Below are 16,462 nucleotides of genomic sequence, written 5' to 3'. Positions count from 1 at the left end.
AGGGACGCGCTAGTGTCCCTAGTGCCTCTTTTTGCCTCAGGCCCTAATTTGAATACAGAATCGAACGCACGGGAGAGCGGGCATTCGCCCGCTCTCCCGAGACTTTTACTGTATTAGCCCGTAAAGGAGGGTACCACTAGGTTTTGTGATAATCTAACAGCTATCAAAACTAGTGAGGCTGTTGCCTCAACGTCTGGCTGCCTCAGGTTCATTGATGCTGATCACTCCATGCAGGTTACTCCAGCCTTACCTTCTCCAGCGACTTCCCCAAACCTCCCTTATTCCTAAAGGATTTGGATAAACAGCATTATTTTAGAACTGTTACTGTTATCCTGCCATACGTTTCCTCCCCAGGCCCCAATCCTCTGCTCATGAAACCTAAGTGCTTTTAGTAACTCCGTTAGGCATGCAGTGAGGTGCTGCCCTCACCAGCTGTTTCTTGATTTAATTGTAATAAAATGTGGTATACCGCCATTCACAAAAAAAAAAAAAGCTCACAGTGGTTCACAATTAAAATCATAATACGTAAATACAATAAAATGTAGAAACGAAATATTCACACCTATAATAAAGCCTTGGTGAAACGCCCTCCCCCTTCTCTTTCTTTTCTCCTTCTCACCTCTCCTTTTGCCTCTGCTCTCAAGGCAGTGGTCGGTGGGTTGCTTTCAATTTTGCTGCCTAAACCCTTCCTGCTCTCCTCTTTACCATTAGTGCCCTGCCCCCCTCTCCCCTGGATCCTGGCAGAGAGCTCCTGCTCCTCCAGCTGCCTTTTTAAATCCCTCTAATCAGTTTCAACTTTCTGGCCCTTCCTAGTTTTTGTTTTTTTTTATTTGAAGCCCTCCACCCCACCCTCACCCCCCACTCCTCCCCTCGGTGAGCCAGGGTGGCAAGCATTATGCAGCTCTTCTCCCATCCATGGCCGCTTTTCTAAGAGGTACTTGCGAAACAGAAATAACCACAGAACATTTTTGGAACTCCTTGACCCAAACAAATGCTGCAAGAGATTCAATGTAGTATGATGTATGATTGTTTAACTATTTCTCTTCTCTCCTTTCTCTTCCTTCTCCAAGTTCGGCTTCCCTTGTTAAATGTAACTGTACCTTCCGTCACCACAGTTCTAGTTTTTGTATATAATGCACTCCTGTTCTATGTAAACCAGCAAGATATGTCTTCATGATTGCCGGTATATAAAAATCCTAAATAAATAAATAAATAAATAAATAAATAAATGCTGCAAGAGATTCAATGTAGTATGATGTAAACCGATCCGATATGGTTATTACTATGAAGGTCGGTATAAAAAACTGTTAAATAAATAAATAAATAAATAAATAAATAAATGATGCAGTAAGCACAGCGCAAATAACCTTGCAGTTCAAGATCGCATTGATTCTGCTTGTGACTCATTTTCCTCTTTTTTTTTCGCATTCAGTATTTGTATCGCGAGGCTGGTGTTCACTTCCTCCCCAAAGGATATAAGCTCCCAGCTGATTTGCCGAATATTACTCAAGCTAAAAAAGCCCAGCTGATTGGCAGCGATGTAAGTACAAATATATGGGTGACTTAGTAATACGATAGCTACTGATTGCTTTCTCTCTTCAGCCTTTACTGCACACAGTAACTCCCTCTGCACTTGATCTAAAATCCCACTTGCTTCTCTTCAGAAAATTACATGTATATTTATGGTCCTCGTACGTGACAACTAAGGTAAAGCAGATATTTTTTTGCCTAGTTCATAGCTTGTTCTTTTTTGTGCCTTACAGTTAAAATACAAAGAAGCCTATGAGCACCTAAAGGCGAAGGCTTACACCCTCGGGCCCAACGATGTTCGCATGGTCAATATAAAGAATGTCAATAAGGTCCTTAACGAGGTACTGTGATCGTTCCCAGTTAATAAGGTTTAATTTTACATAGTACCTTGTGTATATGCTTATAATTCTGTTTAAAGGCAACTAAAACATCATTATCGGTTTAAAGAAATTCATTAAACATCAGTACAGAGTAGGACACTCAGGCCTTTGCATACTTCTGCGTTGAAAATGCCTTCTTAGTCTGGTATATTTCTGTATTTTCTAGAGTATTGGAGATGGAGGAAGACTTGGGGGCCCAATCAGCAATAGCATTGATTTGGAAAAAGCTTATAAAAGGAATGCCGTTTAACTTTCTATGTTCTTCAATGTGTGCATGTTAAATTGAGGCAAGAGTGTAGAAGGTCAAACGTACCAAAATATTCCTTCCTATTTATGACAATGTGAAAGTGCTTGATAAATCTATCTCCTGTCTTTGTTTAGATTCTGCATTATAACCTGGTTTGTCCCTCCAGACGTTTACTTGTGTAATTATTCTCAAACACACCAGTCATTAGTGGGTGCATTGTTTGCTGTTCTCCCTTGCAGAGACTCTACCGACAGCTATACCATAAATTAAAGGACAAAATCCACACTACACCAGATACTCCAGAAATCCGTCAAGTGAGAGCTACTCAAGAAGCAGTCAGTGATGTAAGCCTTTTCTTTAGGTTCATACTGGAACAAGTTATTCTCAGGCTTGTATACGCTTATATATACATGTGAGGTCCATATTCACAAGCCATTTGGATGGATAACATAATAGTTAATAGTTATAATAGTTATCCGTCTAAGTTATATTTAGCCCTTATCAGGCTAAATTCTAGCTGGGTAATTAGAATTTATCCAGATAAAATGGAGGCGTTCCGTGAGCAGGCAGTAGGCGTTCCGAGGAGGAGCGGAGTTAGCAGGGTAAATTAACTGGCTAAGTACGATATTTGGAGTTAGCCTGCTAACCTAACCATCTAATTCTGGTTGGACTGTAGAGCTGCCCTAAAGTTAGCCGGTTAGACTTAATTGGCTAACTTTAAGATAGCTGGGTATAATCAGCGACGTGAACACACCGCTGAATATACCCTGCTAGTTAGCCATACATGTTTCTCTGGCTAACTAGCTGAGCTGCACAGCAGCTGAAAATGGACCATATGTGTGTATATATATATATATATATATATCTCCCTCTATATAGCTCTCTCTCTCTCTCTTTCTATATATATATCCCTCTGTATAGCTCTCTTTCTCTCTCTCTCTCTCTATATATATATATATATATATGACCAAAAAAAAGCCCATAGAAGCCTTTCCATCTGATAAATCAATCTTTGTTCTGTCCTCTTATCTTCAGCTCATCTACAAGTCAGAGTATTTTAAGAGGAGAGGGCAGATGATTTCCATGCCCTTCACACCGGAACTCGTACACCACCGCTATGTTGGAGACATAACAAGCGATGTGAGTATAAAAGTTAGCCATCCTTTTCACAATATTATCAAAAGGAAATCAAACGAAAGACGTGCAGAGGGAAATCGCTCCCCTGGGTAAATTGGCTGTCTGACAGTTGCGAGAAAAGGTGTGCGCAGGGATCGACAACATGTACGCTTATACCCGCAGGAAAAGTAGGCAGGGTAGGTCTGGGGGAAGCAACAATGCACTTGGTTTTCCATTTTTAAACCTAAAGCAGGTGCAGATCTTTGCGGGGTATTTTTGTCCCTAGTCAGTTTTCCAAGGGAAAGAATGCCTGGACCTTCTCATTCAGAACTCGTGCAATGTTCACAGGGAGAAGTCTCTGAGGAATTTACAGTTATGCAGGTCGTTCTGCGAATTGTCCCCCTAGAATACATTTATGTCTTGTTTCTAGTAATTAATGTTCGGATTTACATTGGCCGATTTTTTATTTTTTTTAGCATAATCCTTATTTTCTGCCCTAACATTCTCTTTCCTAGAATAAATACAAAGAGGACCTGCAGTGGTTGCGAGGCTTAGGATGCTTCCTGTTTGATACCCCCGACATGGTCCGTGCCCGTTACCTACGTAAGCTCTGGGTAAGTGCATTTCACTAGACAGGATTACTGCATGTACCACAGATTATTGGAACAATATTTAAAATGTTTCTCTTTCAGAAAGAATACTTAGTGAACTATTTACTAAAGGGCATTAATTCCTACACGTGCATCAAATGCTTTTAACATACATTAAAGCCAACCTTAATAGCAACAGAAAATTTCACACAAGGGATATTTAAATGGACTGAATCTCATGCAAATGTATGCCAAGTGCCTCATTAATATTCATATGTAGTTAGTGCAAATTGTAGTATCCTGCCAGCACAGGCAAGACTGGATGTGTAATTAAGTTTATTTACTTATTTTTTCAATTTATATCTCATCTTTCTACTGTAAAATTAAACTAAACACTGCAAATTAGACAATAAAAGACAATTAAGCAATTCAGTCCTAAAAAGTTCTGTTCGGTTGCCTCAGCAGGCATGTTAGTCTGCTGAGTTGGGTGGCATCACCTTCACTGAGTGAGCAAGAAGTCTTCCCTGTGGGGCTGAAGGTTCCCTCCATCTCCCAGAGATTCATCAAAGCCACCCTGTGGAGCGGAAGATCTCCCCACCCTACCCTGAGTCAACATGAAAGATCCCACATGGGACCAGCCCCCCTACCCTGTCTACCAGTTCACTCTGAGGTCTTCAAAATGAATACTGGGGGGCAGCAGGGAGCAGTTTTAAGTCCTGCCCCACTAGCACAACTGCCATAAAACCAACCAATGACTCCATGCACTCCTTTGCCCTGCTTGTGCAAGGCAAAGAAATGCATGAAGTCTGCAGCTACCATTACAGTAGTCAGCACCAGCAAGGAATGATAGAGGAAGACTGCTGCTTGCCCTCAACATATATTTGGAAGACCTCTGAAGAGCAGATATGGAAGGAGAATGGGGACATTGCCCCAGTGGGGTAGCCTTTCTTGCTGACATGGGTTGAGGATGGGTGGGATCTTTGAACCCATGGTGGGGGCTTATTGGTATCTCCAGGATGGGGGATCATCATATTCATGGGGGTGTCCTGCTTGGTATATCGGGGCAGGTGCTAAGGTGTCATTGGTGCTTTTTAAGAACATAAGAAATTGCCATACTGGATCAGACCAAGAGTCAATCAAGCCCAGTATCTTGTTTCCAATAGTGGCCAATCCAGGCTACAAGTACCTGGCAAGTACCCACAAACCAAGTATATCCCATGCTACTGATACTAGTAATAGCAGCGGCTATTTTCTAAGTCAACTTGATTAATAGCAGGTAATAAACGTCTCCTCCAAGAACTTATCCAACCCTTTTTTAAACCCAGCTACACTAACTGCACCAACCACATCCCCTGGCAACAAATTCCAGAGTTTAATTTTGCGTTGAGTGAAAAAGAATTTTCTATGATTAGTTTTAAATGTGTTACATGCTAACTTCATGGAATACCTCCTGGTCTTCTATTATCTGAAAGAGTAAATAACCGATTCACATTTACCCATTCTAGACCTCTCATGATTTTAAAGACCTCTATCATATCCCCCCTCAGCCGTCTCTTCTCCAAGTTGAACAGCCCTAACCTCTTTAGTCTTTCCTCAAAGGGGAGCTGTTCCATCCCCTTTATCATTTTGGTCGCCCTTTTCTGTACCGTCTCCATCACAACTATATCTTTTTTGAGATGCGGCGACCAGAATTGTACACAGTATTTAAGGTGCTGTCTCACTATGGAACGATACAGAGGCATTATGACATTTTTTGTTTTATTCACCATTCCCTTCCTAATAGTTCCTAAAATTCTGTTTGCTTTTTTGACTGCTGCAGCACACTGGGCCAACGACTTCAATGTATTATCCATTATGACGCCTAGATCTTTTTCCTGGGGGGTAGCTCCTAATATGGAACCTAACATCATGTAACTACAGCATGGGTTATTTTTCCCTATATGCATCACCACATATGCATCACCACATTTTTCCCTATATCCATCACCACATTAAATTTCATCTGCTATTTGGATGCTCAATTTTCCAGTCTCACAAGGTCCTCCTGAAATTTATCACAAACTGCTGGTGATTTAACTACTCTGAATAATTTTGTATCATCTACAAATTTGATTACCTCACTCATCGTATTCCTTCCAGCATTTATAAATATATTGAAAAGCACCGGTCCAAGTACAGATCCCTGAGGAACTCCACTGTTTACTGTTTTCCACTGAGAAAATTGTCCATTTAATCCTACTCTCTGTTTCACATCTTTTAACCAATGTAGAAGCTGCGAACATAGATTTTATATAAGTTTTTTCATCGTTAAGTTATTTTTAATTTTATAGCTTTAGATAATGTTATTACTTATTGTATTGATGTATGTATCATGAATTTTTAAATTGTATATTTTGTAAACCGATGTGATGGTCCTTCAACTAAACACCGGTATATAAAAACCATATAAATAAATAAATAATCCATGAAAGGACATCGCCATCTATTTTGTGACCTTTTACTTTTCTTAGAAGCCTCTTATGAGGGACTTTGTCAAATGCCTTCTGAAAATCCAAATACACTACATCTACCGGTTCACCTTTATCCATGTGTTTATTAATCCCTTCAAAAAAGTGAAGCAGATTTGTGAGGCAAGTCTTGCCTTGGGTAAAACCATGCTGACTTTGTTCCATTAAACCATGTCTTTCTATATGTTCTATGATTTTGATCTTTAGAACACTTTCCACTATTTTTCCTGGCACTGAAGTCAGGCTAACTGGTCTGTAGTTTCCTGAATCGCCCCTGGAGCCCTTTCTTAAATATTGGGGTTACATTAGCTACCCTCCAGTCTTCAGGTAGAATGGATGATTTTAATGATAGGTTACAAATTTTAACTAATAGATCTGAAATTTCATTTTTTAGTTCCCTCAGAACCCTGGGGTGTATACCATCCGGTCCAGGTGATTTACTACTCTTCAGTTTGTCAATCAGGCCTACCACATCTTCTATGTTCACTGTGATTTGGTTCAGTTCATCTGAATCATTACCCATGAAATCCTTCTCCGGAATGGATGTCTCCCCAACATCCTGTTCAGTAAACACCGAAGCAAAGAAATCGTTTAATCTTTCTGTGATAGCCTTATCTTCTCTAAGTGCCCCTTTAACCCCTCGATCATCTAACAGTCCAACTGACTCCCTCACAGGCTTTCTGCTTCGGATATATTTTAAAACGTTTTTACTGTGAGTTTTTGCTCTAAGACCAACTTCTTTTCAAATTCTCTCTTAGCCTGTCTTATCAGTGTCTTACATTTAACTTGCCAACGCTTATGCTTTACCCTATTTTCTTCTTTGGATCCTTCTTCCAATTTTTGAATGAAGATCTTTTGGCTAAAATAGCTTCTTTCACCTCACCATGCCGGTAGTCATTTTGCCTTCCTTCCACCTTTCTTAAATGTGTGCAATACATCTGGACTGTGCTTCTAGGATTGTATTTTTTAACAATGTCCACACCTCTTGCACACTTTTTACCTTTGTTGCTGCTCCTTTCAGTTTTTTTCTATTTTTCTCATTTTCTCAAAGCTTCCCTTTTGAAAGTTTAGTGCTAGAGCTGTGGATTTACTTACTGTCCTCCTTCCAGTCATTAATTCAAATTTGATCATATTATGATCACTGTTGTCAAGCGGCCCCACCACTGTTACCTCTCTCACCAAATCCTGTGTTCCCCTGAGAATTAGATCTAAAATTGTTCCCTCTCTCATCAAAGAAACACTAAAAACAAATACAGTTTCCCCCAGATTTGGAAGAAAAATACAGATGCAGCATCCTGGATATCAAATGGAAGGGGCCTACGATCATAAGGACATAAGACTTGCCATGCTGGGTCAGACCAAGGGTTTATCAAGCCCATCAACCTGTGTATAACAGTGGTCAGAAATACCTGACAGCAGAGTCAGTACAAGGTTATTATGTGCCCTAGTCAAAACTTACAGTCTGCTGCCCTCGACCCCGGTCACACCCTTCCTACACACAAAATTATGCATTTATAATAATTTAACATAAACAATAAAATCAATAAATATCAATTATTAATAGAGTAAAACCATACTAATAAAAAGAATAAATATTTCATAATGGCTGACGATAGAACAACTTTCAGTAATTTAAGTTATACAAGCTGGTCATATAAGTTGTATTACAAGCAAGTTAAAAGACAGGAAATAGAGAGTTTTCACAGTGGAAAAAGGTAAACAGTGGAGTGCCTCAAGTTTCTGAACTTGGACCGTGCTTTTAATATATTTATAAATGATCTGGAAAGGGGCCCAACGAGTGAGGTGATCAAATTTGTGAATGACACAAAATTATGCAGAGTATTTATTTATTTATTTTTGTTTATTTATTTATTTATTTATTTATATATACCGACATTCGAGCCGAGATATCACATCGGTTTCCAGCAAACGATTAGAACAGATAAGGCATATGCATCTTATTTCTTCCAGAGTAACTTAGTAAACAGTATAAAGCAATATTAAAACACCCTTATGTAATTATATTAGTCACGGTATAAACGGTCTAATCAGCAAATGATTAGAATGAATAAGGCATATGCATCTTATTTCTTACAGAATAAATTAGTGAACAGTATAAAACAGTATTAACTCCTTATGTAACTATACAGAATACTTAGTAACGGTATAAACAGTCTTAATATTATTGTGTAACTAAGTGCTTAGAGGCTCACTTAGAGATTGGGTTTACAGCATTGGAGCTGGTGGTTGTTGCAGTGATAGTTAGGTTTGGAGGAATGCTTTGGAGTAGTTAAATCTCAAGCAGATTGTGATGAATTGCAGGAAGACCTTGCAAGACTGGAAGATTGGGCTTCCAAAGGGCAGATGAAATTTAACGTGGACAAGTGCAAAGTGATGCATTTAGGGAAAAATAACCATTGCTGTAGTTACATAATGTTAGGTTCTATCTTAGGGGTTACCACCCAGGAAAGAGATCTAGGCGTTATAGTGGATAATACGTTGAAATTGTCAGCTCAGTGTGCTGTGGTGATCAAAAAGCAAACAGAATGTTAGGAATTATTAGGCAGGAAATGGCAAATAAAACGGAGGATGTCATAATGATTCTGTATTGCTCCATGGTGAGACTGCACCTTGAATACTATGTGCAAGTCTGGTCACCGCATCTCAAAAAGGATATAGCTGCACTGGAGAAGGTGCAGAGAAGGGCAACCAAAATGATAAAGGGCACGGAACAGCTGCCCTATGAGGAAAGGCTAAAGAAGTTAGAGCTGTTCAGTTTGGAGAAGAGACAACTGAGGGGGGATATGATAGAAGACTACAAAATCATGAAAAGTCTTGAACAAATTAATGTAAATTGATTATTTACTCTCTCAGATAATAAAAGGCCCAGGGGCACTCCATGAAATTAGCAAATTAAAACAAATTGAAGAAAATTCTTTTTCACTCAGCGCATAGTTGAACTCTGGAATTCATTGCCAGAGGATGTGGTTACAGCAGTTAGTGTAACTGGGTTTAAAAAAGGTTTGGATATGTTCCTAGAGGAAAAATCCATAAACTGCTTCTACGGTAATTAATAAGCAATAGTAGCTTGCGATTTATCTAATGTTTGGGTACTTGCCAGGTACTTGTGACTTGGATTGGCCACTGTTGGAAATAGGATACTGGGCTTGATGGACCCTTGGTCTGACCCAGTATGGCATATCTTATGTTCTTATATACATTTTCCAAACACCAATGAACTATTTAAAAACAACAGACAAATCAGAGAGCACCCAATAATTAAAATTAATAAAGATTTTTAAAAAATCCCCTGCTGTGTCCATACCTGGGATCTTTTGAATTTCAGATGCCCTGAGATTGTTGTGGATTAGCATGGGGGGAGGAGAGGGGTTGTTGCTCATAAACTGTATTCTCTCTCTCTCATATGTATACACATGCTTGCTCTCTTATACATACACACACACACACACACACACACACATGCTTTCTCTTTCATACATGCACACACACAGACATGCCCACTCATACATGTACACATGCTCTTTCTCATACATACACACTCACACACCGACATGTCCTCTCTCTCATATACGCACACACACACACACACACACATGCCCTCTCTCATACACACACAAACAAACGTGATCACTCACTTCCTCTCCCGTGGCAGCACAAGGCCAACAGCAACAGCCTCGTCCTTCAGCCCCTGCAGCCCACGGTACTCCTCCTCTTTCTTCAGGCCTGTGGGGGCTGACGCTTCTCTGCCTACTGCGCAGCTTTCTACAGCCAAACAGGAACCGGGGCTGACGTTACCACTTCCTGAGTGGGTGTGGCCACGCTGGTTGGCTGCTGCTGCTCTTCCTGCTCTTCATTGCAGCACAGCCCAGGTCTATGCTGCATCTTCTTGCAGTGAGGACGTGCTCTTCTTCTTTCCGCCTACGTTGGCATTAGCATGATCTCTCCCTCTTCCCCCCCCTGTGCGGGACTGCGCCACGGCATGTTCTCTTCCAGACATGTGGGCAGGAAGAGTGAGAGACCATGCCGATGCCACCCCCTGACTGGTGGCGGCCTAGGTGGTCATCTAGTCTGCCTAGTGCTTCCACCATCCCTGCCTGACAGGATCCCAAGGTGTAGATAGATTCCAAGCTGCTTATCCCTAGAATAAGCAGGGATATCTGCAACTCCACCTTAATAATGGTTTATGGACTTTTCCTCTAGGAGCTTGTCCAAACACAGCTACACTAAGAGCTTTCACCACATCCTCTGGCAATGAATTCCAGAGAAGCTATGAAAATGAAAAACAGTTACGCAAGACCAGAAATGAACTTGTAGGTAGTAATCAGACATTTGTACAAGGAGCAAAATTTAGCAGGAAGTCAGTGAAGACAGCACAGCAAAGAAATGATATGAGAGCTGCCTGGAAGGCAGTAGCGTAGGTGTGCAGCTGAATATTGCAAGAGCTGACAGGGAAGAGAAAAAAAGCAGTATGAAGGAACAGACCCTCCCCAGATTACACCCCATTCACTTAGCAGACTTTTGTTTTCTTTTAAAGCTCTTTCACGGGGCATTCTGGAGCACTGTGACAATGAAATGACCCCTTGAGTGGAGCAGGTACTAGGACTCCATAGTCTTATTTTCTCTCCCACCTTTTCCTTGGGCTGCACTAATGGGCTGGATGGCTGCCTGGGAATAGGGAGGAAAGTGCTGTTAACAAAGAAGGCTATTTTTTAAAAATATTTTATGACTGGCTGCCCCCCCCCCCCCCCCACACACACACACACACACATACATACACACACACACACAATTGGCCCTTCTCCTCCTGCAGGGTCTTGAAAAGAGGCTGTAGTCACCAAAGAGAAGCATTTTACATTGTCTCCATCCTGCTGCCATGTTACTGCTGTCCTCCAGCAATCTGCCCAACCTCATCAGCAAAGGCCCGAAATGACATTGATAACATCAGGCTGGCTGCTGGAGGATGGTGTTTGTGCGACGTCGGCCAGAGACAATACTGAACACAGTCGAGGTAGGTGGGCCACAAAAAAGGGAGGGGACGGACCAGTAGTTTGTCCACTCCTACTTCAGTAAATTGGGTGTTAAAATCCCAGCAAGTGTTAATGTCCAATTAAAATCCCAGCAAGCGTTAATGTCCAATTTTAATTTGCCTTAATAAATACGCTCCTTAGATCCTCTTTAGCAAAACTAACTGTATTATATCACAATTGCTAATGTAAAATGTATCCAGAACAAATGGCACTGTGGCATTTTGATTTTTCAAGATAATTTTTATTTTATCAACAGTTTTGTGTCTGTTAAGATAAACCAGGCATTAGCCTTATTTTTATCTGGAATTTTATAGCTTCTGTCATTGCTGGTTGTTTCCCTTGCAGTCTCATTATGTGTACACCACCCCGGCAAAGAAGACACAAGATAAGTACATCACTGTTCTGGACACCCCAGAATACAGGAGAGTCCAGGAACTGAAGAAACATCTGAGCGAAGTAAGAAACTAGTTTTTGAATTCCATTTGTCTAATAGAGTTACCATTTGATACCAGTAAAGTAGACCTCTGGAGATCAAAGTCACTATACATGGGAACTCTTCGGATTTGACCCGGAGACTCTGGAATTCTAATAGAATTGCTGGGTCTCTGGGCCAACACCTAAAATCTCTGCGTGCCCTTCTGCTGCTGCTACTACAGTGGCTGCAGAGACTGGAAGGCATCCGATTGGCCTGTACAGGCCAGTGGGGGACCTCCTCCCTTTCTCCTGCTCCCGTGGGCCAATCAAAGACCTCCTCCCTTTCTCCTGCCCACAGGCAGGAAGAAGGGAGGAAGCGTCTGGTTGTCCCCTACTGGCAGGAAGGAGGAGGAGGCCGCTGATTGGCTTGAGGGGGCAGGAAGAAGTTGAGCATCCCTTCAGCTCAGGGAAGAAGTAGAAGATGAAGATGGAATGGCTGGAAGAAGGAGTTCCATAGGCCAATGGCAGAAGATGAAGATGACATGACTGTAAGGAGGAGTCTCAATGGCCACAGCAGATGAAGATGGCATGACTGTAAGGAGTCCCATTGACATTGGGAGCCTAAGGAGGAAGTTTCTGTCACTGGTAGGTTTGGAGTGGAGAGAGATAGTAAGTAAGTGAGTATGGGGGGGGAGGGATTGTATGGGAAGGGGGAATATGTATATTATGTATTCGTAAGTGAGTTTGTGTGTGTAGGGAGGGAGGAAGTCTATGTGAATGGGCATGTGTGGGTGGGGAGGGGGAAGAATGAGAGGAATGTGAGTGAGCATGAGTGTGAAAGTGAGCTTGTATGTGTGTGAGAGAGCATGAGAGTGAACATGCAAATGTGTTTGTGTGTGTGTGTGTTTGAAAGAGGAAAAAACCTGTGTGCATACCGCCTATCCTGCCCCTTCAGGGCACCCCCCTGCTTTTAATCAATGAAAATCTCAGGCTAAGTGGAGATAGAAAGTTCCCAGGTATGAAAGTCACTCTGCGACTGGCTGCCTACATGTGGTAGCTCTGCGACTATTCCTGGTTAAAATGATCTTTTTAGCACATTCTATTACTGCCTTGTAAAAATGCCTTCTGACTTGGGATAGTTCTTTCAGGGGCTGACCTTGTTCAAACTGCCTACATTTCCGCCTGAAAGACTCTTCCACAGCAGTATAGTCACTTGTGTTTAATTTTCAGGTCTTGTCATTAAGGTTATTTTACTGGATCATTAACTCATAAGCCTTTAATTTCTCAGAATAACCTTTCAAAAGGACTTTCAGGACTCCTCAGTGGCTCAGTTTCTCTCTTTCTCCATCTCTCTATCTATGGCCCGTGTACTAAACAACGACGAAGTTTGCAAACACTTTAACGTGCGCTAAAATGGCAAACAACACCTGCTGTTCCATTTGTGAAATTCTGTGCCTTTTATTTGCTGTCTTGTTATTTAGCCGTTGTGAACTTTGGTGCAACACCTATGCAAAACTAGGCAATGATCTGCATAATTATGCAAATCTGCTCATTAGTCACGATTGCATAGCAAAATAAAGAGCGTTAAAAAATGCCAGTGTCAACACAGAACTATTATTGCAAGAAACAACTACACCTTAGGCAGGTATAGTTAAACATTTTGCAAAATTGGCTACATTCATTCAGGAAATGTAGTTCATGCTATTTACCTCCAGACTCATTTGCATGCGATTAACATGGGCCATTATACATCGAATAATGTGTGATAATGGCCTACTTTATCACAGCTTAGTATTTCGGCCTCTTTCTCCCATACCTACACCTCTACCTGTAGATACATACATACATACATTAATTGATTTTGCCATGAAACATGAGGCTAAGGCATATTTCACTGATCACTTTGCTGTAATATAATTACATTAGGATTAATGTGTGTCCCTAGTCTGTCTGCTACTATGTCGGGCCTGTCAATTTATCTTACCAAAATCTTTTCATATCATCTGACCTCCTAGCATTCAGTACTTGGTCTCTTTCAGGGTTGTTTCTACCGTATTGTTCGGTAAGGGCAGGAAGGAACGCCATGGACTGGGTGTTCTCTCTGTTGTTCATAATGTTTGTATAGGGCATGCTTTTAAACCATATTAAGCTGCTCTCTGAGATGTACTAAAATACATGAAGTACCAAAAGCTGTAGATGGTACTGGCAAATTATTGGAGTCTATCCCACCAAATTTACAATTCTGTAGCCAGTTACTGCATCAAAATGTATTTATTTTTACTTTCTCGGTGCTGTAATCTTATCATTTTATTGTTTTGACAACAGCTGAATGGTATGTAACCATTTGTTGCTCAGAAAATATCAAGCTTTTAATTTTCTTCTAGGTGGTGTACAGAGCTGTGGGCAAGAAGCAAAAGACAAAATACACTTCTATTCTCAACACGCCTGACTTCCTAAGAGCCAAGAAAGGGCAGCAGATACAGAGCCAGGTAACAAGCAGATACATGTAAAGTTTTTAGTCACTGAACATGCAGCCAACCCCATCTGCTTCCCTGTGGCCTCTTTGAGGTCATAAGTAAAGAAAAGAGATTAACATAGTTATGTTGAAAAGATACAGGAGGTATATACGCAGTGGCTTCATCTTGTAATTTCGATAACCAGATGCCAAGAATCCACCACCAAAATGAAGAAACAGCTAACACTGCCAGTATATAGAACTGGAAACATAGTAATAGAATATAAAGTTAAGCACTGGAAAAAAAGCTATGCATCAATGATCTATGCTTGAGGGCAAGGAAAACACATAAAAGACAAGCATTTGTAAAAATAAAACATGTCTTTTATATTCTAATTGCAATCCAGAATACTCAGGGGAAATAAAAACGGTTTCATCTGTCTTTTACATCTTGTTGTCTCTCTTTTTTCTTTAGTATCTGTATGTAGAAGTGGCTACCAAAGAAAGACCCCATCACCATGCAGATGGCCAGACACCTATCCTGAAACTTGCCAGACACGTGAAGGATCTGGTCAGTGAGGTAAGACTGATAACTGTCATCCAGCACTGGTTTTTATATAAACTCAGAGGCTATCACAAGTTGTTAATTGGCACTATTTATTTTTTACATTTCCTGATGTTTGCATTTAAGATAAAATACAACTTTGTAAAAATATACCGTATTGTAAAAAATGATTCATAGTGATAGGGTGCAAACGTGTCGGAATACTGCTGTTTGCATTCTCTAATCCAGTGTGCTCTTTAAGTGCACTGCACAGGTTATCTAACATGCAATACCAAAAATCGATGTCCAGCTAGCATATTACAGGTATGACTTGTGGTATGAAGCCCATGACCACGTAACTCCGATATCAGATAAAACCCACATTGTGCCACGCCACAAAAGGATTTTAAAGTTATATTGGTGCTATTTAGAGGTTGTAATTCAGGCAGCCCCTTCAACCAATGCAATTACAGCTCTGGACAAACAGAGGGCCAGATTCATTAAGGCTTTTCTCCTATTTTGTGTCTAAGGGAAAAACCCTTAGTGAATCAGGTCCACAGAATATAAATTCTATGTTTTTATATTTTGTTGTTTTCCATTCTGAGCTATTGCAAAGCATGCGATACAAATGATGATGAGGTTCATATTCAAAAGCCATTTGGACGGCTGACCTAATAGTTATCCATCTAAATGGCTTACATGGCTATATTCAGCTGGATAAGATGAGGGCGTTCCAGGGGTGAGAAGCAGGTGTCCCAGGGAGGAGTGGAATTAGCCAGTTAACCTGACTGCCTAACTCTGGTCACGTCATAGGGCTGTCCTAACTTTAAGATAGCCGGGTAACTTTATCCTGCTAACTAGCTGAGTCGCTCAGCGGCCGAATATGAAACGCCCAGTTTAAAAACGTCAAATAATGAACTATGCTTCTGAATACAAAGCAAAGCTGTAAGAATGTATCTTAGCGCCAGGGATAAGTAAGTGCATTTGTTCCTTCCCATTCCCACCCTGATCCCTGCTTCTCTCTACCCTCTTCTCGCTCCATTCTGATTCTCAAGCCCCTTTTTGATTGCTAGTAGGGAGAGCAAGTCTCTTCTTGATTTTTTTTTGCCTTTCATTCATTTTTCTTGCTCCAAGAGTAGACACCTTTCAGCTTAGATACACTGGAAGGTGTGGAAAACATGAGGGGACTCTAGTGAAGCTTGAAAAATGGTTTACAGTTTGGCAGCTAAGATTTAATGCTAAAAAAAAAAAAAAGCAAGGTCATGCATTTGGGTATTAAAGACGAACAGTGTGGCCAAGCCCAGTCCTCAAGAGCCACAAACAGATCTGGTCAGGATGTCCACAATGAGTATGTATGAGATAGATTTGCATGCATTGCCTCCATTGTATATGCATGTCTATCTCATGCATATTCAGTGTGGATATCCTGAAAAAAAGACCTGCCTGTGGCTCTTGAGGACTGGAGCTGGCCACCCCTGGTGTAGGTGGTGAAATTTTGTGCCAAAAACAAGAGTGGGATCTGGAGATAGTCATATCTGATGATCTTAAGATTGCCAAACAGGTAGAAACAGCGACAGCAAAATCCAGAAGGTTACTTAGGTGCCTAGGCATAGCCAGCCTAGCCAGCAGGA

General features: G+C 41.0%; 1 protein-coding gene across 28 annotated transcripts in view; it reads left to right on the top strand.

Moving 5' to 3' along the window:
• The window catches only part of NEB (nebulin), a 421,259-nt gene that overhangs the window by 290,533 nt on the left and 114,264 nt on the right, over positions 1-16,462 (top strand). For all 28 annotated transcript variants that reach the window (XM_029605471.1, XM_029605466.1, XM_029605487.1 and 25 more), the window contains 8 exons: positions 1,433-1,540; positions 1,764-1,871; positions 2,397-2,501; positions 3,193-3,297; positions 3,789-3,887; positions 11,764-11,874; positions 14,217-14,321; positions 14,763-14,867. In XM_029605471.1, coding sequence (XP_029461331.1) covers positions 1,433-1,540; positions 1,764-1,871; positions 2,397-2,501; positions 3,193-3,297; positions 3,789-3,887; positions 11,764-11,874; positions 14,217-14,321; positions 14,763-14,867 — 846 coding nt within the window. The remainder of the gene's footprint in view (positions 1-1,432; positions 1,541-1,763; positions 1,872-2,396; positions 2,502-3,192; positions 3,298-3,788; positions 3,888-11,763; positions 11,875-14,216; positions 14,322-14,762; positions 14,868-16,462) is intronic.

The sequence above is a fragment of the Rhinatrema bivittatum genome, chromosome 6 (assembly GCF_901001135.1).
Source record: "Rhinatrema bivittatum chromosome 6, aRhiBiv1.1, whole genome shotgun sequence".
Lineage (NCBI taxonomy): Eukaryota > Metazoa > Chordata > Amphibia > Gymnophiona > Rhinatrematidae > Rhinatrema > Rhinatrema bivittatum.
The sequence above is the reverse complement of the archived record's forward strand: the minus strand, read 5'-3'. Positions and strand labels throughout refer to the sequence as shown.